This window comes from Numida meleagris, chromosome 3, assembly GCF_002078875.1.
Source record: "Numida meleagris isolate 19003 breed g44 Domestic line chromosome 3, NumMel1.0, whole genome shotgun sequence".
Classification (NCBI taxonomy): domain Eukaryota; kingdom Metazoa; phylum Chordata; class Aves; order Galliformes; family Numididae; genus Numida; species Numida meleagris.
In genome coordinates this window covers 10351032-10373110 of record NC_034411.1, presented here as the reverse complement: position 1 = coordinate 10373110, position 22079 = coordinate 10351032, and the positions used below count along the sequence as shown (strand labels likewise).

The 22079-nt window shown below is 38.8% G+C and overlaps 1 protein-coding gene and 2 long non-coding RNA genes across 29 annotated transcripts in view; 1 reads left to right on the top strand and 2 right to left on the bottom strand.

Moving 5' to 3' along the window:
• NRXN1 (neurexin 1) overlaps positions 1–22079 on the top strand; it is a 658401-nt gene that overhangs the window by 628456 nt on the left and 7866 nt on the right. For 17 of the 26 annotated variants that reach the window (XM_021391173.1, XM_021391180.1, XM_021391168.1 and 14 more), the window contains one exon: positions 9433–9520. In XM_021391173.1, the coding sequence (XP_021246848.1) occupies positions 9433–9520 (88 nt within the window). The remainder of the gene's footprint in view (positions 1–9432; positions 9521–22079) is intronic. The other 9 variants (XM_021391197.1, XM_021391169.1, XM_021391193.1 and 6 more) reach the window with 1 other exon arrangement.
• On the bottom strand, positions 406–9420 carry LOC110396001. Of its 2 annotated transcripts, none has more exons than XR_002436732.1 (3): positions 2892–9420; positions 1027–1690; positions 406–660 (listed from the first exon to the last, which is right to left on the bottom strand). It is a non-coding gene; the product is annotated as an uncharacterized LOC110396001 (long non-coding RNA). The 2 variants fall into 2 exon arrangements; XR_002436731.1 differs by having other exon boundaries at positions 406–1690; positions 2892–3024; positions 3412–9420.
• Positions 12030–12740, bottom strand: LOC110396002. Its single transcript, XR_002436733.1, has 2 exons — positions 12604–12740; positions 12030–12324 (listed from the first exon to the last, which is right to left on the bottom strand). It is a non-coding gene; the product is annotated as an uncharacterized LOC110396002 (long non-coding RNA).

The window sequence follows — 22079 nt, the reverse complement described above, 5'->3', positions numbered from 1 at the left end:
ACATCTTCTGAAAAGAAGCCCACTTCCCCACCAATAACTCAGTCATTTTTTAAAGTCTTTAGCAATGCTATGTCTGAGTTTTGGGAGATAAATAAGAATGCAATGCCATGCATTTGCACAATAAGAATGTTTTGCCGTGTTCTAAAAATTCAACAATCTCTGTACATGCGGTCCAGAAATATAAATTAATAGGTTTGCTATCACTGAAGCATTGTTATTGTCTAAGAAGCACGTAGTCTCTGGGTTAAAAAGAAGAAAAACCTATGGAAGTCTCCACGGTGTTTTGGGAATTCAGAATTAATGGGGACCAAAATGTTTATTTCAGCAAACGAGAAGACTAAAAATAAAATCATATCAGAAAATGCAAGCATAGTGCCCAGAAACATTTATTTTATACTCAGAGGCAAAATTAATTTCTTGTCTAGGAGAAAATAAGCACTTGGATCTCATCAATCACATTCAGTTTCTTGCATTTTAGAGTTGGTATAAATTTAAGCAACACAAAAAAATCATGAATTTTTGTTGTTGTTCTGTTTTGATGTATGGTGATTATGAGAGAAGAACATGGATGTCCTGAAGAGAACCTTGGAATAAAAGCCCAGAGGACTTTTAATGAGTCTGGAGATTTCCTGTCCCTTTTTCTCAAGCTTTTTTAGTTACCTGGGGGAAATAAGAGTGAAAAAGTTAAATGGAAGAGAAGCACAACTTCTGATCAGTAAAGTCCATGACAGACGCGCTTGTAATCAGAGAACAAAACATAGCAAGAAAATATGATTTCTGAATTTACAGTGTTTGGAATCTAAAAGTGAGATGAGACAGAAGTAATGTGACCTTTCGGTCCGCAACTTTGTGCAGATGCTCGTGTTCTTGGCGGCAGACTGAGCTGCAGCTCAGCCCCAGGTCCTGAGAGCGGCGGGAGACGAGTGCCGGGCAGTGAGCCTCCCTTTCCAGCCATCCCCTGCAGAAGGGAGGGAGAGGGCGGGATGGAGGACAGGTTGTGGTGTAGACATAGCTCTGAGCTCGTACATTTGTTATTCCCAGCCAACCAACGCTCCCCAGTATCTCCGGCACGAGGGACTGAAACAGTTTGGTCTTTCTGTTGTACATGTAGTTCTGCCTTATTCATGAGCAAGGCCACGTCATACAGTTTTTTCAGGAAGAAAGTCGAGCGTTGTCCCGTTCCTCTGGCACTGCAAAACAAATTTAGGGTATTATCAGTGCAGAAGTGTGTATGACACTGACTTCTCATGCAAAGCATGCCACCATGTTTTTATGTCCTGAGTTGGCCTAAATGTTGGTCAGATGTGAAAGACGCACACTGTTACAGCAAGCACCCTTTTGAAGCAGTAGTCCAAAGTCATGGTAAACATCCATAGTTCTCTTTATAAATGCCATAATTTTGTGCCGTAACTTAAAACTTGGATCTAGTAATAAATTCATTCTAAAAAAAAAACCTTCATCTTCTTGCTGAGAGCTGAGAAATGGTAACTCCCATGCTTGATGCTCTTACTGCTTGCTGTGCTTCCGGGAACCACAGCTAGTCCTGGATCAGCTTGTCTGAAGAAGGGAAGGCCAGAATAGCCCCTGCTATCATGTAGTAGTGCGATGTTGAAGATCTCCTTGCAAGTCCTTTAAATAGGGCGGGTGTGACCCATCATTAATGAAGATGTTAGCATTATCAGTAAGTTACCTACGAAGGATAGACGCAAAGAAGAAAACTAGTTGGTTTAATTTTCTGAATAGCTGCTTATGAAAAGTTCTTCAAGGGGACAAGAGACGAAACATTCATGAACAACATTAACACAAATTTTATTTATTTTTTTATCTACATCTGTGAAACATTATTTATGTGGTTGCATATAGTCTGCTGTAGTTTCTATGGAAATAAATAGGAGGCATTACTTTCAGAGCATCATACATATTTTTAAAAATTATTGCAGAGCCTGGCTAGCTCTCCAGGTAAAAAATAAAAATGTAGCTTTGTGAGCATGTGGATCTTCTTATCTCTGTTTCTGCATTTTTATGGATGAAGTAAATGACTCTAAGACTTTGACCACAGCAATTAACTTCAAATTCAGAGCTTAAAGGAAAGCCACACCATTCTGTTGATGTTATTTTTCTATAAATACTTTTTTCAAATGGTTTTTGTAGTAATTTTGCCCATGAGAATGTAAGTGTTTGGGATTTTTTGGGAGAGGAGAAGAGGTTTGGAGAAGTAATAGAAATACTAGTCTGCATTAAAAAGATACTGTGGAATTTAAGGTTTGTTGGAAAGCTTCCTGATAGACTTTATAAAGAGAGTTGGAAGCCAGAAAAAAAGATTATTCTGCTTTGCTGTGTGGGGCAGCTGTGTTCCTGTCCCTGCCCAGATTCAGGGACAAAGGCTGAAGCCACACCCTCCAGGGCATCGTGGCTGTCATCTTGAGCTTTTTACCTGTCCTTCAGGGTTTAACTTCTAAGGCATTCAGTTCACAAACTCAGAGGTTTTAATTTGTTATTATTACTATTACTATTATTGTTTTGCTAATGTTTCTGTCAGACACTGACAAACTCAAGAGAAATAGCATGATGGTATTAATTAGATGAAATCTAGTTTGGGAGAGTGTTTCGATTTTCAGTTACTGTATGTTCACATTATAGGGTAATAATGTCAGCAGTTAATAAAATATGTAATAATATTGTATATGTACTTGAAATATTAGCATTTTAATGTCCATGTGCAGAAACAACTTTTTTCAGCAGCACGGCACTGAGGAAATACTTTCTGGGTGTGAGTGGATGAGCAGTAATTGGTGCCCATGTAGTTGTTTGACCAATGGCAGGCAGTTGTCCAAATGGCATTTCATCTAGAGCTGATATTGTTGCTACATCGCAGTAGCTTCTTTTCTTACCAGCACACAGTTTTGTCCAGTGGGAGGTTGTTAACACTAGGGAGAAGACAGCTGAAGTGTAGAATTGATTAACGTGATGTATTCGAGTTTCTTCATACAACTGTCCCAACAACCAATCATAGAAATCTGCTTCCTGCGCAGAAAATTAAATTTAAATTACACAGACTTGGCTAGAAAATTGTGTCATTAATCCGGTCCCAAAAATGAAATTTGATTTTTTTCCACATGAACTCTTTTGTGACTTTTCATATTTTGCTGGTTTCTGCCAGCATTCCTGGGCGCTTTGGTTTATGTTATTTTGGTTTATGTTATTTTATTCCTCACCTTAAAGGAAAAGTAGAGGAGAAAAAGAGAAGAATATATATGAGAATTATTTTTAGGAAAGTCCCTCAGTGCACCAGAAATTAATATGTCCAATGCATCAGTACACACTGGCTGCTCTAAACTCCCTTGTGTAAACATGAACAGTATTTTAGAAGAAAACTTTGCCACAGATAATTAGGAAGGTAGAGGTGCATACCTTGTTTTTTCTTTTCTTCGTACCATGGTTCCAGTTATATATCCTTTTGCTAAGCTGAAGCAGACCTGTGCATTCAAAAGCAAAGTAGCTGGTTCTCACTGAACAGTAATTATTTGAATAAACTTTTAGGAGGAAAAGAAGTAATTTAAGCAGACCCAAGAACTGGGAAAGAGGAGAGAAGGAGAATTTGATGTCTGATTTCCTGGTCCTGCATCTGAAAGTGTGTTATAATGTACTCATTTGTCAACAGTTGTTAATTAATTTAGTCATTAAACTTCCCATAATTCGTCGGGTTACATCAACTACCATATATCCATTCCCTTGTGTGCCTAGTCCCCCTTTTCTCCCTTGGCCTCACCATTCATTTCTCACTTTCTCCATGCTATCCCTTCCCCATGGGGTTGTCAGTGCTCTACCACCCTTCTCAGTCTGCCGTCACCTCCGGTCATTGCTGTAAGTACAGCCAGTTTCCTCCACGAAGCCCTGCAGCCTTTTCAGGCAGTGCTCTTCAGGCACCATCTGTTCACAGCATCTCTTTGGCCCGGCTTCTGCCCGGCTGTTCCCTGCCTCCTTTCTTCCTGACCATCCTGCCCTTTTGGAGAATCTTCTAGAAGATAACCATTGCTAACCTGCAGAACTGCTAACTCTTACCACTAGCATCCTTGCCTGACCCTTCTCATCCTCTGCTTGATCTGGATAGGCTGAATCAATGGGCTGAGGCCAGTGGTATGAGCTTCAACAGGGCTGAGGGACAGGTTCTGCACTTAGATTGCAACAACCCCATCCATTGCTACAGGCTTTGGGGCAGAGTGACTGGAAAGCTGCAAAAACGAAAATGACCTGGGAGTGTTAGCTGAGAGCTGGCTGAACATGAGCCAGCAGTGTGCCCAGGTGGACAAGAAGGCCAATGGCATCCTGGCTTGTATCAGAAATAGTGCAGGCAGCAAGGGAGGGAAGTGATCATCCCTCTGTGCTCAGAACTGTTGAGGCCACACCTCGAGCGCTGTGTTCAGTTTTGCTCCTTCTCTACAGGAAGGACGTGATATGACGAGGGGTAATAGCCTCAAGTTGCACCAGTGGAGGTTCAGGTTGGATATTAGGAAAATTGTATTCTCAGAAAGAGTGATGAGGCACTGGCACAAGCTGCCCAGGGAGATGGTGGCGTCACTGTCCCTGGAGGTGTTCAAGAAATGTGGAGATATGGCACTTGAGGATGTGGTTCAGTGGGCATGGTGGGGATAAACTGACAGCTGAACATGATGATCTTAGAGGTCTTTTCCAACCTTAATGATTCAGGGATCCTTTGATTCTCCCACATCCGGTCCTAAATTAACCTGTAAGCTCCTCAGAGCACAGCCTTCTCCTTTGTGCTTTTTTTAGCACCAAGCACGGTGGTACCTGGCTGGTGTCATTAAATGCCACAGCTGTATGAGTAAATAAGAATAGTTTTGATTACACAGCTGAAGTTCTAATCCAAAATAATTTAAACAGTAGTTACAAGTGGTTATGCTGTTTATAATTCATATAATAATTTTGGTCTACCAGTTTTTAACTGTTGCGTAATTTGAATTTAGTTGCAGTTCTCATGGGATAAAGTATATTACTGAATAAGAATGAAATAAACTATATTCAGAGTAGCTGTAGGGTGCTGTGCTTTAAAAGAAGGCTGGAGGAGTGCTAGGAGAAAATATGCAGGTTCCATTATACTGTTAATGAATGCACAATTCAGATTGGTGATTTAATTTTTAGATCGTATTTCTCTGGTACTGGCAGGTTTAACAGACTTCGTACATGAAAACTGAATAAGATGGTACATATTTACACTCAGTCATGCGAAAACTGAATGATTGAAAAAATGGGTTTCTTCTATTGTTTATTCAGTAGCAATTTTTTTTTTTTTTAAATGACATAGCAATGCAAGAGCACATTAAGAAGGACACAATCATAATTTCTGGTACCAGTATTGAATCTGTGATTGTAACCTTTAGGACAACTTGATATTTACCTACAGCTACAGCCTGTCACTGTATTTAAGCCATAACTAGAGCATCACTTTTTGATCTGGCCAAGATCTTTCTTGAAATAGTCACCATTTCCTTCCTTGGACAAGGTGGCAGATTGGTCATATTTTAAACTCCCTTGGCTAAGAGACAAATCTTGAAGTCCTTGTTTCTGCAAACAGACCTGACTGATGTAAGACTTATTCCTGCAAGAGCCACAGCCATGAATAATTGCCAGAAACCACTCTGTGTAGCGACTTCTAACTTTACAAAATACGATTTTTATGGATTTTTTTATATTGGCACATTAATTGTAAGCTTTTCATACCATCCTTTTTTTTCTGAAATGTGAACAGATGTCCAGCTTTTTAAGAAGCCACCTATTACAATGGACCGCACTTCAAATTATACAACTACATTCACAGAATGAATATAAAAGGCTCTGAAAATACACAAGAAAGACAGGTGAAATCAAAAGAAGTCCTGCTTGGCTTTCCATTTGTGCACTGGCTAGTTTGATTTTTTTTTTTTTTCAATCTCTTACAATTAGATTATCAGTTCTTAAATGAATTTGAACAACTTGCCCATGAGACATTCTAATCCAATCTTGTATTACGACAATACCAGTTGGATCTTATCCTATTAGGCACTCGCTGTAAATAAGGGATTTTCCACTGACTTTTAAATCCTTCATTAATGAGTATTCTCAAAGCAGTGTCCTGGAAATTAGCCATAGCGCTAGCAACAATTGCAATTCACTCAGGAAAACTGATTTATTGTAAATCTTCCCATCCAAATTGAAAAGTATAAGAAGAAGATAATGTGCAGTAAGTAAAACGTAGTGTTCCACCTTGCATTATTTATCTATACCTGTTGGCTGCCTGAGACCCTTAGATCTAAATCCTTCTCTCTGTTCAGGTAGGTTCCTGTCAGTCAGAGCTCTTCTGCACAGCGCAATCTGGTAGCTGGCCCAGTTTCTGTAATATATGTGTTGCTTATATTCTCTAGCGTTTTAGCTTATTCTTAATCCCATTTTAAATTGTGTTAAGTAGTCTAATGGCTTTTGTATGTAGCTCGGTCACTACCATCTCACTTCTTTTCACAGCTCATTTGCCTTTATGCTGAAAAAGATGTGTGAGTAATGGGAAAGAGGTGTTTGGGGGAAAGCAGAAAATAGGGGGAGGCTGTGACACATCTGTTAATTGACACCTAACCTGGAATTATTCCTGACACATTTTTTATGAAGAAAACAATTTTCAGACCTTACCTCTTGTCTTCAGATTCAAATACTGGTACTTGCTCTATTGTTTGCAACAAAATCTGTTTTATGTCTTGTACTGACTTTGAAACAAAGATTATTTCATTTAATACTCAGATATACAAATCTTGGCATGCTATCTTCACTTTATTTTAAGAGTTATTCATCTCTTTATCGTTAGTGTGCATGCACTTTTATCAGACAAGAACATCCCTTTGTTCTTGAAGAAACGTGCACATTCTTTCCTTAGATAACATTAGAATTAGTATCACTTTATAAAGATAGGTTTGACCTCCCTTTATAAGTAACCGAGGAAAGTATCTTTCATTCGTGAAGGCTCTTAAGGTGTGTGATGTTTCAATATTTATTTTCTGGTAATTTTGATTACAGTGGAACTGTACAATTAGAGTATAGTTAAGCTAAACTCTAACCCTGCTACGCTACATAAAATGTAATCAGAGACGCCGCGGTCCTTCCATAGCTCGATCTGAACATTTAATCTGTATCAGCTGAAGTTACAAGAATCACAGACTTAACACATCCCTGCACGTACCAAAGCACCCTTAAACAAAATTCCATTTAGAAAAAATAATTTGTTGCTATGACTATTTTGTATGCATGTGATGCTTTCTGCTTAATGGTATTCGTGTACTATTCCCTAGTGCTCAACTGGTGAGTGTTCAGTATTCCAGCAGCAGGTCATACAAGTATAACATCATCTCCAGTGTTACGGACAGAAGGAAAAATATATGGCACTGTGATTTTGCTGACAAAATTGAAACTGTTTGGGAGATGTATGGCACTTTTTCATACTTTTTTATTATTGTAAGTGCTTTCTGAAGCACAGAGTTAACCTTTTATGTGCAGGCTTTATTAGTTGGTTACCTGGCTGTTTATTTTTATTCCGTTCTTTAGGAAAAACACAGGCACAGATTGGTTTTTAAACAGATATTGATTTTCAAGCTTAAATGGTTGTCTTTTGGGGGAAGGAAATGGACATTAGAAATTCAATAGGACGTTTGCAGCTGTCTTCTGCTGTACCTATACAGCAGGAAGAATGGTCAACTAGAAAACTTTTTTTTTATATATATAAGTCTCATTATAAATCTGCCAACTTAGTTTGGCATCCTTGAAGATTTACAGAGTGGTTTTCACCACTTATAAATCTTTCCGACTCTAAGGAAAGGTGGTCCTTGTGATTATGGCACTGAACTGTGACATAACATAGCTGTTGTCTATAGCCGTTTTGATTGCCTTCAGCAAGTTATTCCATTCTATTATGCCTCAGTCTTCTATCTTTATATTATAATAATAGGCTTTTTCTCCTGTATCACATTTGTACCTCACAGAAGTGCTGAAAGCATACGTTCATTAATATTCTTGAAGCGTGACAAAGAAAAGCCTATTACTGTAATGTGCTTTGCTTTAAAACTTTAGCTAGAAAAATATGATAAACAACATTGGTTAAGCTTTGTCCATAACATAGAGAAATGGGATATTTACATATTCAGACTTAAAATGATGAGGTTAAACTTTGAGGTATTGCGGGTCCTTCCCTGATATTCATGCAAACAAACATCTAAAAATGATATTTCACATTGACCAAAATGGTTTGTATCTTGTAATTGGCATACGTATCATACAAAAGCCCAAGAATGGTTTTTTGCCAGCTATATCCTTATTGATGTTTTTCAGTGTCATGTTTTCTTATTCTCCCTATGTATGTCTGTCAGTGAGGTGAAGAGAAGTTTGAAACGGGCAAAAAAGAAACATCTTACCCATAGGAAAAGCTTCTTCCTAACATCACCAGTAATTGCTTGAGAAATGGCCACAAGCATGACAGTTTATATTTCTCTGCTACTATTTCCCCTAATAACTGTGGATGTTCTTATTATATTTCTAAATGCCTATTCTCAGAGGTGGCTTGAACAGAAGGTGTATCATTTTATTAGGTGCAGATTGATTGCCTCTGTGTTGTATTTAATATTTTCTTGTTCTTGCACAGTAAGGAAAGGTACATAGAGGTCCCTGGTTTGTTTTCTATCTAGTGCTGCAGGTTGTATCATTTGACTCCTTTGTCTTGTTTTTTTCTTTTTTTTCCTCTTTTTAATGCAAAGAATTGTCCAAGCTAATTGTGGACAGCTGTTTCTCAAATTTCTCTGAACTCACCACAGAACTTGGGCAGTACTTCACTTATTTATATAAAAGGATGTTTTAACTGGTACTTTCTAACAGTGCATATATTTACTGTTGTTTTCTTTCCTTGCCTTTCTTGTCATTGAAAAGAGGCTTTAACTCAGTAACAGTTTTGTTTGCTTCTTTTGGAGTTTTTTTGGCTCTGTATCTGAGACAGCAAGTGCAATCAATACAATTTCAGTTTTAACAGCTGCAGGCAGCTCAATACTTTGACTTGTTTTTTAATGCTCTTTGTGTTTTCAGTAATATCATAGCAGAGATATTTGAGGTAAAGATGGATATAGCCCCAGTATACACATTTTTTCCTCCTACTTTCTGTTATTGCATGAAAATATTATAATGCTTATGAGTCTGCACTGGATATCTAACACAGGTCCTTTGAAAACTGACAAGGGCAAATTGAAAAGCAAAGTCCCACTAACAGAGAGTTGGAAAGTGTCACTGTACCATTAATTATTAAATCTGGAATGCTCTGAGCCTTGCATAAATTCAAACAATACCAATAAGAACCTTAGAACGTAATAAGCCAATTAAAATATACCTATTTGACATTTATTTTCTTTGCAGACCACAGATGACATCCTGGTGGCCTCGGCTGAATGTCCCAGCGATGATGAGGACATTGATCCCTGTGAGCCGAGCTCAGGTGGGTTAGGTTAGTCAACTTTTTTACTACTTTCTTTTATTTCATATTTGCATGCTCCTATCTCCCAGAAAATTGGAGGGACAGTCTTTTCTTACCTAGCTTGGATAAGTTAAATCATGGCCTTTATACCCATTATAGCTGGGGGGGACAGTTTGCCTTGTAGTTTTCAAAGACAATAGCCTAGAATCCATTTTTTGTAGTTGTGATATGTTATAGCTTACCAAAGAACATAAGGCTGGACTCACAAAGGCATTTTGGGTCCCCTTTAGCTGTTACCAGGATAAAAAAGGGACAACTTCATTCAGAAGAAGGATGTTACAGTTTTTAATGCCTGAATTATTTCCCCCAATTATGATGAAAGTACAGTATTTCAAATATTTTATTATGTGAGCAGTGGAAGCGGTGTTCATTTTGAATTACTGTAATAGATAGTAAAAACCTGAAGACAATAGAGAACACCGGTTTCAAATTTAAAATTGTTTTATGATATTTCCAAACTAAAGACATCTACAAATTCTCTAAAAGTTTGTTCTCAATGAGTTCTTCTCCCAGTTTGTATACATACCTGGGATTGCCCCAGGACAAGTGCAACACCTGGCATGTGGCTTTGTTGAACCTTCTTAGGTTTGCCTGAGCCCACTATTCAAGCCTTTTCAAGTCCCTCTGGATGGCATTCCTTCCTTCTGTTCTGTCAACTGCACCACTCAGCTTGGTGTCATCAGCAGACATGCTGAGGCTGCACTCATTCCCTCTGTCTTTATCCACCAAATAGTCCAGCCTTCAAATCTCTGTCTCTCCAATTTAGAGATAAGGATGTGGTGTTGGATTATGTCAAAGGCCCTGCACAAGCCCAGGTAGAGAACATCAGTTGCCCTTTCTTTGTCTACTGATCCTGTCACTCCATTGTAGAAGGCCACCAGATTGGTCAGGCACAATCTGCCCTTGGTGAAGCAATACTGACTGTCTCAGATAACCTCCTTGACTCGTATGTGCCTTAATATAGCTTCCAGGAGGATCTGCTGCACGATCTTTCCAGGCACAGAGGTGAGGCTCACTGGCCTGTAGTTCCCCAGGTCTTCCTTTCTCCCATTTTTGAAAATGGGAGCAATGCTTTCCTTTTTCCAGTCTCCAGCGACTTCACCTGACAGCCACAGCCTTTCAAATATGGTGGAGAGTGGCTTGGCAACCACATCAGACTGTTCCTTCTGGGATGCATGTTGTCTCGCCCATAGACTTGTACACATTCAGTCTCATGAGGCGGTCTTGGACTTGCTCTGCTCTTACAGTGGGAGGGATATTGCTCCCCCTACTCCTCCCTAGAGGTTCAAGGACATGAGAGATGTGAAAAGTCCAACTGCCAGTGAAGACTGAGGCAAAGAACTCGTTGAGTACCTCAGCCTTCTCCACGTCTGTTGAAGCCAGTTCTTCCTTCTCATTTATCAGAAGGGGGTACAGTCTCCTTTACCTGTCCCCCAACTCCTTGTTATTTTTGACATCCCTCACCAAATTTAGTTCCATCTGTGCCTTGGTTTTCCTGATCCTGTCTCTGCAAGTCTGGACAGCAACCCTGTTTTTTCCCCGGGCCACATATCCCTGCTTCCACTGTTTTCCTGTCTCATCCCACCATTCATCAATCAGCTACACTTCTCATTTTTGTTTATTTGAGAATGGTTTTACTGTTTCATTTCTTGGATCCCAACTGCTACTGCTTTTTAAAAAAAAAAGCATGGATTGGCACAAGAATTATGTTCTCCATAAACTCAATTGTCTGGATCATTTTATCTGTCATTCTTCACATCAAAATGTCACTTGTCCTCCCACTCTCTACTCTTAAAAGCTATTAATTTGCCTCCTTCTTCAATGGCCTTGTCCTTTTCTCATATTTGAAACAACATCAACCGAAAGGGTTGGTGAAGTCATAACTTCTTGCTTATCTGTCTCTCTGTAAGCTTAGTCTTATCCACTCAGTCTTACAAATAAGATTTCTCCATAAATAGTCCTGTAGCAATAAAGCACTGAATAATACTGTGGTCCATTTGAATAATACTTCATCTGAATTATACTGCAGACACCATGCACTCCTACCAGTAGGCTTAAACTTAAATGAGAAAAACATAATATTGTTGACAGTGACACATGAATTTTTTTTCTTGTCATTTGGGATAGGAAATGCAAAATGATAGGTCCCTCAATTTAAATTCTTCCCATGGTTCAGTTCAGCATTTTCCCCTTAATCTCTTTAACAAAACTCAGTTGTTTCTCCATAGCCACTCCTTCACCTCCTCACTGAAGCTGGTGAAGCTCACGTTTCCCAACAGATACTTCTAGAAGGAAGATAGTTATAGAACCTATATGATTATTAGGATGATTTTACTATTGTATTTTCACTTGAGAGGCTGTAGCCTGAAATGCAATTAGATTTCTTCTCTTGTTTCCTGATGATCATTCAGCAGTGGATACAGCATGCTCATTAATCTCACATCAATATTTTTCTAGCAAGAACACACTGAAGGGATGGCCAGAGCCCATTCATTTTTATTGATAGAGCCGTAAGTGTACATCTACTTGAGGATTGCCCATGCTGAGCCTATTTCTAACTGAAGTTCTCAGCACAAAGTGAAAGACCGCTCAACAAATCATTTGAATATGGTAGACCTATATATCATAGATGCAACTCATTAGCTAGATATTGCCGATTAGCAAGACTTATGCTTAAAATAGGACTTATTTTCTTGGATAAATGTCTTCCAGTTTGTAGTTGGTATCAAGTCTTGGTCTGCCACCACAAGCTTTGCTTTCAGTGCACCTGTCTTCTAAAGAATAAAGGGAAAGATGTAATTTGCAACAAATTTCATATAGGACATTGTCTTGCTCTGATTATCAGAGCACGAGGAGGTTCTTTGATACATGTATACCCAAGGTGAGATTAAGAAACAACAGTTCAAATGTTGGTCCGACCGGTTTATTACAGATCCTAGGCAATCAGGGAGATGGGGAAGGGAAGGCTGGCAATTATCATTGAATTAGGGTGATGGGGAAGGGAAAGCAGGTGATAGGAAAGAGCAAGAATGACATGAAGCGGGGATAGTCACCACCAAAGATCGAGCAGCGTCCCGTTGCACTGTTCTGATGGTCCGAGGCTGATACAGGAGCAGGAGCACAGGAGAAGGCAGCAGTAAAATGGCCGTCCTTAGGGAGCAAGCAGGGAGTCCAGGAGAAACAGGCAGCAAGCAGGTAGCAGGCCCAGGAGAGTCCGGCAGTAGGCAGGTAGCACGTCACAAGGAATCTGATGTCAGAGACCTCACCTCTCTTGGTGGTGGGTCCCATTTTTATCCTTCTTCAGCCAATCGTGGCATTCCTGGGCGCTTAGGTAAGAGTCATGTGCAGCACCCCTGAAATGGCTATCTCCCTCGAGATGAGCACACACAAAAGACCATTTCCCGGCCATTAAGCTGCTACTTACCTCTTTCTCCTTGCCCCTGGCCTGCAAATCTTCAGACAAAAGATTTTTCCAACTCTGACCAGGACTTGCCTGGGCTTGTCCATCTCTGTTCTTTAGACAAAGGATTTCTCGAACTTTGACCAGGATTTGTCTGGACTTGTCCATTTGTGCTCCTCAGCAAGCTTGGAGACAATGGTGCAAAAAAGAAAAATCTCTTACAGACATAAAAATCTAGACCAGACTAGGAGGTGCTAAGCAGCAATCCCATCAACTTGTCTGGAACATAAAGTCACAAACATTATAATTGCAGATTTCATTGTGACTGTGAAATGTGCCATAATTGGATGAAGTCATAACAAATTTATTAGCATGCAGAACTTAGTTAACATATTTTGTTTGCATTATGTTTTGCGTAAATACCAGTAGCAACACGAATAGTAATCTTAATAACTGTTTCCTCTGCTTCTTGTCATTGAGGAAATAGTAAAGCTTCTTCCTTTTGTAGGAAAGTTATGATTAATGTTAGTGGAAACTTGTCCAAAAAATAGATGAGCTGGGATGACTTACTAATTTTACCTACAGAGCTATAAAACTGAGGGTGGGCAAATAGCCATTTTGCTTGCCTGGAGTGCTGTTCCAGCCCTTCCTGAGATCTGTACAGAGTTCTGATTTCTGCGGAGTTGCAGTGAGCATGTGTGTTACACTGCTTATTTGTCCCAGTTACACTGGCTAGTATTTTTTTTTGTTGTTGTTAGAATTTATCTAGCATGTTTTGTAGCTATGGAAAGGTTCCAGAAAGCAGAGGCCCAAATGGGTCAAATGAAGTGAAGTCATAGCATTTAATGGCAGGAAATCTTGACCGTGGAAAAAGCCTTACAGTTTTTAGCATGAGAACAGAACAGTACTTTTTCTGCAAATGACAGTTAAATCCTCTCAAACTCAGGAGTCAACTAGGTTTTAAGTTAGAATTTAGCTTGAAAAACCTCTCTGGATGGCCCCATCAGAAATGGGATACACCATGGATTTGGCAGCCTTGAAGAACTCTGCCAGCATGTATGGTATTCGCTGGCCTTGAGAGCATTAGCAAAGACAGCCTTCAAAGTGAAGAAGTGGTCTTTGGGTAACAAACCAAGCCACTTGTCAGGTTTCTACCAACAGAATCTCAAGTGTTGCAACCAGAGAAAATAATTAAGCATCTCTTAATCAACATTTGCCTGTCTAGAAGCTCTTAGATTTCACTTCCCAGGGCAGTGCTTGATTGGTGTCAGACCTTGTCCTGGATGCAATCTCTAGGAAAACAGGGCAAGAATAGCCAGGATGGAGTGCAGTGCTGCATGAAAACTAGTGCATTAGTTACCTGTCTTAGCCTTGATTCTTGATCCTGCAAAAGAAATGGGATTAGATTATTTCCCACATTATTATGGAAGGACCAGTAACAGGATAGATGCTTACAGACTGATCTTTGAGCATGTATTGATTTTCCTACGCCTTGGCTTGGCTTATTGTATCACAGAAAACCACTAGCAATGTTCAGAAATATGCAATGCATCAGTTCAGCCAGGAGAAAGTGGACAAAACCACTGCTTAAGATGTCTTTTATAAAGTATGCAGTAGCATTCATTCACTGCTTTGGGGATGGCTTTGTCCTTTAAGCAGAATAGTATAGGACTTCGCATGCAAACTGCTTCCTGCGTGTATATGTTCCCTTCTGTGTTATAACCTGTGTTAGACAGACAGAGATGGCTAGGAACCATACATTCTCAAACACTGTGATGGTTTAGGCTTGATCCCAGAGTTCATACCTGTTTTTTCTAATGAGCAGAGCTGTGACATACAGATGGTGAATGATTTCTGTTTATTACTAAAAGTTTTGCTCTTCTTTTCTAGTTGCAAATTATTACACTGTATTCCTGATTCAAACAGCAACAAAAAAAATTGCAGTGTGAGGTGAAATGATTCCTATAACTTATACACCAGTGTAAACACCTTATTTAATAAACTGAAGGGAATGCATCATGCATGGAGCTGAAAGAAAACAAAAATTACAGTTGGTTCAAAAGGGCAACTGTGATCACTGGGGCTTGAGACATAAAGGGAATATTTGTGTCTCATTCCAATAACCATGTCGCTGTACACATGTTTTCAGTTTTAGAAAGCTCACTGAGTTATCTTGAATCAGCTTTTTTAAATGCTCAGCTGAATTACACATAGACGTGTCTACGTGAGCTACTACAGAGTGAAAATTATGTTTTATTTACAAAAAAAAAAAAAAGAATGGCACTTCAAACATGTAAAGGAAGTGAGATGCTTCAAGTATAGGTTAATCTTCTTATAACTGAAGTTAAAATAGTCATTGAGGTTACTTATTTTTTCTTAAGCAGAAGGCCCCCCAAAATGATCAGAAAGCAAATGCTGCACTTTTGGAAATGATTTTACCGTGAAATGAACCACTTCTTTTGTCAACAGACTGAACTGTTTGTGTCTGTCACTGTGAATGACAAATATGGCAATTCACATTTGAATCTGATCAAAAAGATTTTTTTTTTCTTTAAGTAAAAGAGGTTAACCACGGTGATCTGTCAGTTGGATCAACACTGATCTCTACCCTTTGCCAGCCACATTACTGAAACACAGGGACATTGCGTAGAACTGTAGCTTTCTAGCCAGTCCTGAGAGTCTTCATACATTTTTTTGTGTTGGGAGTAAATGAAAACAACAATGTGCTGAAAGAAGGGGTTTTCTTTCATTCTAATAAATCATTCTTTTTTCAGTAATTTAGAGAATTCTAACTCCTCAAATGCATTCTCTGTATTCTTAGGGGGTGGTCTGCATGCCCATGCAGATTAATGAACAAAGTAAATTACTTTAAAGTTTATTTTTAAAGCAAACTTTAAGACTGAATTCAGCTGTTGCAAGCTAAACATGCCTTTAAAATTGGACAATTCGAATTTATGCTCCTTGATGAACATATATAATTCAGAGGGTATAGTACAATGTCTAGAGATGAGAGCACAGGTTAATGCATTCTGAGGTCTATTAATTGCATTCACAGTGATATGAACAATTCAGAATTCAAAATATGAATGGGAACTGAGGGATGACTTTCTTTCCTAAGTATAATGGTTTTCTATCAATGTAATATCAATGACTCACTATACTCTAAGACTGATAAAGAATATCAACATCAAGTTGCTATAAATCATACAAAGTTCTATCCTAACTTGTACAAGATCTTTTACACTAGTGCAAGAACGATGGAGTTTCCTGTGTGTGAACTTCGAGATGGCATTCATATTCTACTCCTTTTTTTGTTATGTTGAAGATTCTCCTTTCTATAACATGTATATGAATGGCATCCATTCATAATGTAAATACTGGGATTATTATTTGTATGCGAGCAACTAAAACTCTTCTTCAACTTTCAGGCATATGCATACAATAGGAAAAGACAGCTCAGAGAAATGTATGAAGTGATAACTATTAATATTGCTGTTACAAGTTCGGTGATTCCACAGCAGAGATGAAACCAGATGGTAATGTTTCTGGTAATTCGATGAAACTTACTCATTTTGTAAACAGTAATTAGAGAAAAATGGGCACGTTGCTTTGTGCTTCTGGAGGAGTGGCCCATGTTACTTTTCACTCTTTTAAAGATGTAAAATACTGTGGCTCAGATCTGAAGGTATTTACACAAAAATCTGAATGGTATCATCCTGTCTGCTGGGATACCTTGGCTGGGATAGAATGCAGAGGAGCAATCCAGGCACTCCACGTCAGCTAATTCACAAATGCCTGGGGACTGTGTGTGTCATACCCATTGATCTCAGTGGAACTTCATATATTTTTCAGTGCTCATCTCGATCATGGACAATAAAATGTCTAGCAAGCAGTTCCAGAGTCATAGAATCATAGATTCGTGGAATGGCCTGGGTTGAAAAGGACCTCAAAGATCATCAAGTTTCAACCTCCCTGCTGAGTTCAGGGTCGCCAACCACTAGACCAGGCTGCCCAGTGCCACGTCCAGCCTGGCCTTGAATACCTCCAGGAATGGGGCATCCACAACCTCCTTGGGCAACCTGTTCCAGTGCGTCACCACCCTTTGAGTGAAAAACTTCCTAATATCTAACCTAAACCTCCTCTGTCTCAGTTTAAAACCATTCCCCCTTGTCCTGTCACTATCCCCCCTTGTGTCCTTTTACTCACCCTTGAGTCCTTTTACTCAAGTGTAGAAGTGGTATGTTAGCCAGCGCAAGGCAAGCATACAATCCCTGCAGGAGATAATGTGAGTCAGAGGAAGTGAACGGCAAGCATTTTAGAGCTGAGGATCACAGTTCTGTGGGCAAGGCTTGCGGAGAGCAGGAGATGCCTACACACATTCAGCACACGCAGCAGTGGAGTAGTATGGGTTTGTTCCATTGCTGGGAAAAATATTTGTCTCACAGTCCATATAGTATTCATTTGCTCTTGCTCTTTCTCTGCCTCACCACGTGGACATGCATAAACTCTCAGTTTATCTAGAAATTTCACAGAAAACACTGTTGCTAGCGTACAAGCAGTTGCTCAACCTATTATTTTTGCTACTCCCAGATAAAGAACTTGCCTTACAGACTATTCTAGCATTAACTGGAGAGGGAGATATGTCCAGAATGACTCCAAAGAAAGAAAAATAAATCTAGAAAATCTTAAAATTACTGAATAATGCATTACATAGACCTGAAGAATTTGTTGACTGCTAATGCAGTGGCTTTGTCAATTGCAAAAAATAAATAAAAAAAAGAAATTGGATCCATGACCATGTTCCATTAGACAAAGAAGTCCTGATCTTCAAGATGGATATTCAAGATTTTCAGTTATACAGCAAATTACATCTCAGTGTTCAATGCATATGTCACTAATATGTGTAAAGAGGTTCAAGGCAGTTTGAAGCTCTTCTGTTCGTGTGCATTTGAACCATCATGAAGGATTTTTTGATGCAGATTTCAAAAGATAAAGTATATACTAAATTTAGATAGTAATAATCCTTGCTTGCTTGCTTTCTATCTTACTTTCTTGAAATACCAAATCACAGCTGAGTCAGGTCTTGTCCCATATGTGGCACATGTTGATCGTTCCAGCTGAAAGTTTCTGAACTCCATTATAAAGCAAACTCAATTTCTTCTTCTGAATTCTTATTCACATTTGGAATGGAACCACAGTGCCCAAAATTGTTAAGTCTTTTTTTAACTTTAGTGAGGCATTTGTTTGATTAAATGAGGAATTTTGGAAAGGCAGAGGTTTTACTTGTTCAAGAATGAATTAACTGCTTGAATCTCAAACAGGTCCCTTCAGTTTTCATGGAAATCTGATTAAAAATCCAAAATTAAAGTGTGTAATTCTTAAAATTGGTCTTTTTCAATCAAGCTTACGCTCAGAATCAAGGCTACTCTTTAGATTGTTGACATAAATGTGTAGTGCTGGTTTCTTAGAAATTAGACTCTTCATTCTGGTTGGACTGGCTTCGCCTGGTGTATGTATTTTCTCGTGCACTATATGTTGACACTAGCAGTACTGAAACTGTTTCACTTTGTAACACAAACACATTAAATTTGCCTCTTTTTGTGGAGAAAAAAAAGATTTTTTTTCTTCTCCCTAGTTATCATCACTTTTCAATTGATATGTTAGTAGAAGAAAAACAGTATTTTGCGAAGGGATAACATGGCTTACGGCCAACATGATGCTGTTTATCTGTGCTGGGTTGGAACAATGCAATTTTAAATCAGGTACTTAACATTCTGTAGGAAATTTACTTTACCTTTAGTATTTGGAGGAAGGACTAGATAGAAAGATGAGTATCTAAGGGAGCCATCCCTGGCAAATGGAGAAAATACAGTTTTGCTAAGAAGGGGGAACACTGGCAGTACTGCATGTATGACAGAAGTCAGAAGTGTCAGAGTCAGGTGTCTGAGTTAAGTGACCCAGGGCCCTTCCTACACTTGTAGTCTTTTGCAGCTTGGTTATTCTGCATTCAGACTGGGGACTTACAGGTGTGTGTCAGCAAACCATTATGCTTCTAGCTAACCATTTGAGGTACCTGATACATTCAATTAATATGGTGTTAGAAAGTAGCTAGTGTGTGCCAGCTGCAGCTTATCAGCTAATTACCATGTTAACAGACTGCAGGAAGCAAACAGGGCTGCCCACTACCCCACTACCAGACAACAGAGATAAGGGCAAACTGGTACTTTTTGCTGATGTCTTCTAGCAATCAGTGCAGAGCGAATTTTCGTTATCTCGTGCGTATATAATAGTAGGACCATCGCTGCTAATTTTCAGCTACTTACTAGGACCTAATTTAAACTTCTGCAGAAACATTGCATTTTTTAGTGCGTCATTTGACAACCTGCAGAGTGGCAAGTGAATGCTGCCAAGTTTGAGAAGTAGTTATTCTCTAAGGATATTACTCATAAATGGAAGAAGGGAAAATTCAAGGAAAAAATAACCTGTAATGAGGATGCATGGACCCCAAATTGTCTTACCGTAGGCTATCTCATTCTAACTGTACAAAGACCTGAAAGAAGTCTTGTTCTGCTGTGTTGACATGCTGTCCTGGCCGATAGATTTCAAAACCTGCACTTCTCCTATGGTTAGGTAGTCTAGATTTGGAACTTTGGGAGCTTTAGTGTAAACTGGCTTAAACAGTAGATTCTGATCTACATACAAGACATGTTGTGAGCATACCCTCTAAGAAATCACAGAAAAGGGATAATCAAAAAATAAGATAAAAGTAGGGAGAATATGAGAATTACATTCCAAAAGAAGGACTTTTTAGATACCTCGAACTTTTATGTTGTGATAACTCCAGTATCTTTATCGTAGTGATAAGTCCAGTATCTGCTTTACAGATAATGATGTTATCATTGAAGCAGAGGTAAACATAGTGGTCCTTTTTTCTCAATAATATTAAAACATTAAAAAAAAAAAGAATATGAAAAAAAGTGTTATTTGTATCAATCCTGAAGTCCATTTAGCTTTCTCTCCCCACCCCCCAGGGAAACACCTGAGGTCTGAGAAGTAATATGATTCAGGCTCAACAAGCGTAGCTGTAGCTGTGAGTTGTATCCACACCTTTGTTTAGCAGTTGTAGCTCAGTATTTGTATATAGTGTGTGCACGTCTTAAAACCCTGGATCCTTCTTTTCCCAAGCCTATAATCAAGTTTATTATTAGTCGGTCTGACTTGATGACAGTAATTAGAGCAAATTAAATGCAGTGTGCACAGACGTTTCTCTTGTCAGGTAGAAGCTGCTTAGTGAAGGAAAACATTCAGGAGATCACTTGCAATTGCAAAGATCAGTGAGGGTATATGCATCTCTAGCTCATTTCATGAGCAAGAATCACTCCTTGCTCTGCAGGACAAGCTGTCAGATTCCTCACTCTTCATAATGACATTTTGGTGTTGCCTTGCAGAAAACTGGTTCCTAGATTAGGTGGTTTGATTTGTTTTTGTGTTGCTTTTTGTTTGTTTCTTCTGTTTTAAACAAAATGATAATGATAAAAACAGCAAGCAAAGAAACTTTTATCCTTCACTCAATAGCAAAGCTGTCACTAAATTCAGTGGGTTCCAAATGTCACTGTCACTAACACTACAAGTTTTTGGCACAGTGAAGTCATTAAAACAATTAGCTACCACCGAAAAATGTGTTGCCAGTGCCCCTGCCCTTTCCTTGCAGTAACACTGGTGTTCATCCCACTCTTCAAGGAGCTAGAGCTGCAAGCACCAACATCTTCATTTAGCTCTCCCAACTGTCTCCCCAGAATTGCTTAGCTCAAGCTTGAATATGTTAACTAAATTATAATATTTTTGTTTAGTCCTCCTTATAGAATCATAGAATTGCTCAGGTTGGAAAAGACCTTCAAGATCATTGAGTCCAACCACAACCTAACCATGCTCCCCTAACTCTGACAACCCACCGCTAAATCATGTCCCTGAGCACCACATCCAAACAGTTTTTAAACACATTCACAAAAACATATATATTTTTTTCTATTTATGAATACTTTGATTTAAAATCTATGCCATCCGTTGACTCTGCTGATCACTCAAAATTTCTGAAGTGAAGTTAATAATTACCAAAGTTCCCCCAGAACACACAAAAAAACAGGATAAATTACTTAGAAGCAAAGATGAATGATGAATGTAGAAGTGGGGAGAGGTAGGAATGATATTTGAAGAATAAAAGGAGAAAGCATCCATATGGGGAGGGGAGGAATGCTAAAAGAGGAGCAGTACAACTAAAAACAAAACAAAACACAACAGTAAGAGCCCAGGGATGATGACTGCTAAAAACATGAAAGGAGATACTGGTTCACATTTTGCACTTTGGCTAAAATTAAATTTAGTTTTGCAGAAAGTGTTTACACAAAACCTTCTTATTAAACTGTGTGAAATATATTCTCCCCAGCTCTGCAGATCATATTTACTTGCAAAATCCATTCTTTGCATGTCTTATCAATTGCCCCTGCACTACCAACTAACCCATCTCCCTTTAGATTTATTTTGACATGTAAAGAAGGTTGAGATAACCCTCCTGTGTCTCAACCACAGGAAAAATATGCTATCCACAAAACCTGAAGTCGTAAGAAGGTGGTAGAATTTGTAAATTATTTGACGTCAATATGGAAATCACTGTACTTGGAAGTAAACACTGTATTCTGTGCAAAAAGCAGGAATGTATTGCTTCCTAATATAGGAATCACTATTTTTATCTGTGGATGCTGTTTTGCTGCTCAACTATTTTTATGCGTAGCTAAATTAGTTAGCATCACTTTAGAGGCATATTAATGCATTATATCTTTCCTACTAAAAACCTTCAAGATTTCAATTCATAGAATTGAAAAGAATCTGACTTTGTGCACCAAAGAGTAGTACAGATAGTGGAATAATTTTATCTTTAAGAATCTTTGAAAGTAAGTTATTTTCCTGTTCCCTTAAACTCAGCAAGCATCTGACAGATTTTTTAGAGCAAATGCATTGGCGTAATTCAAGATGGGAAATGTGTTGCTCCACTGCCGAGGACCAAACTTTTCCACCACATCCGTATGGGTTTCAGCTCTCAGCTCCCATTCTCTGTGAATTTTGATGTCAAAA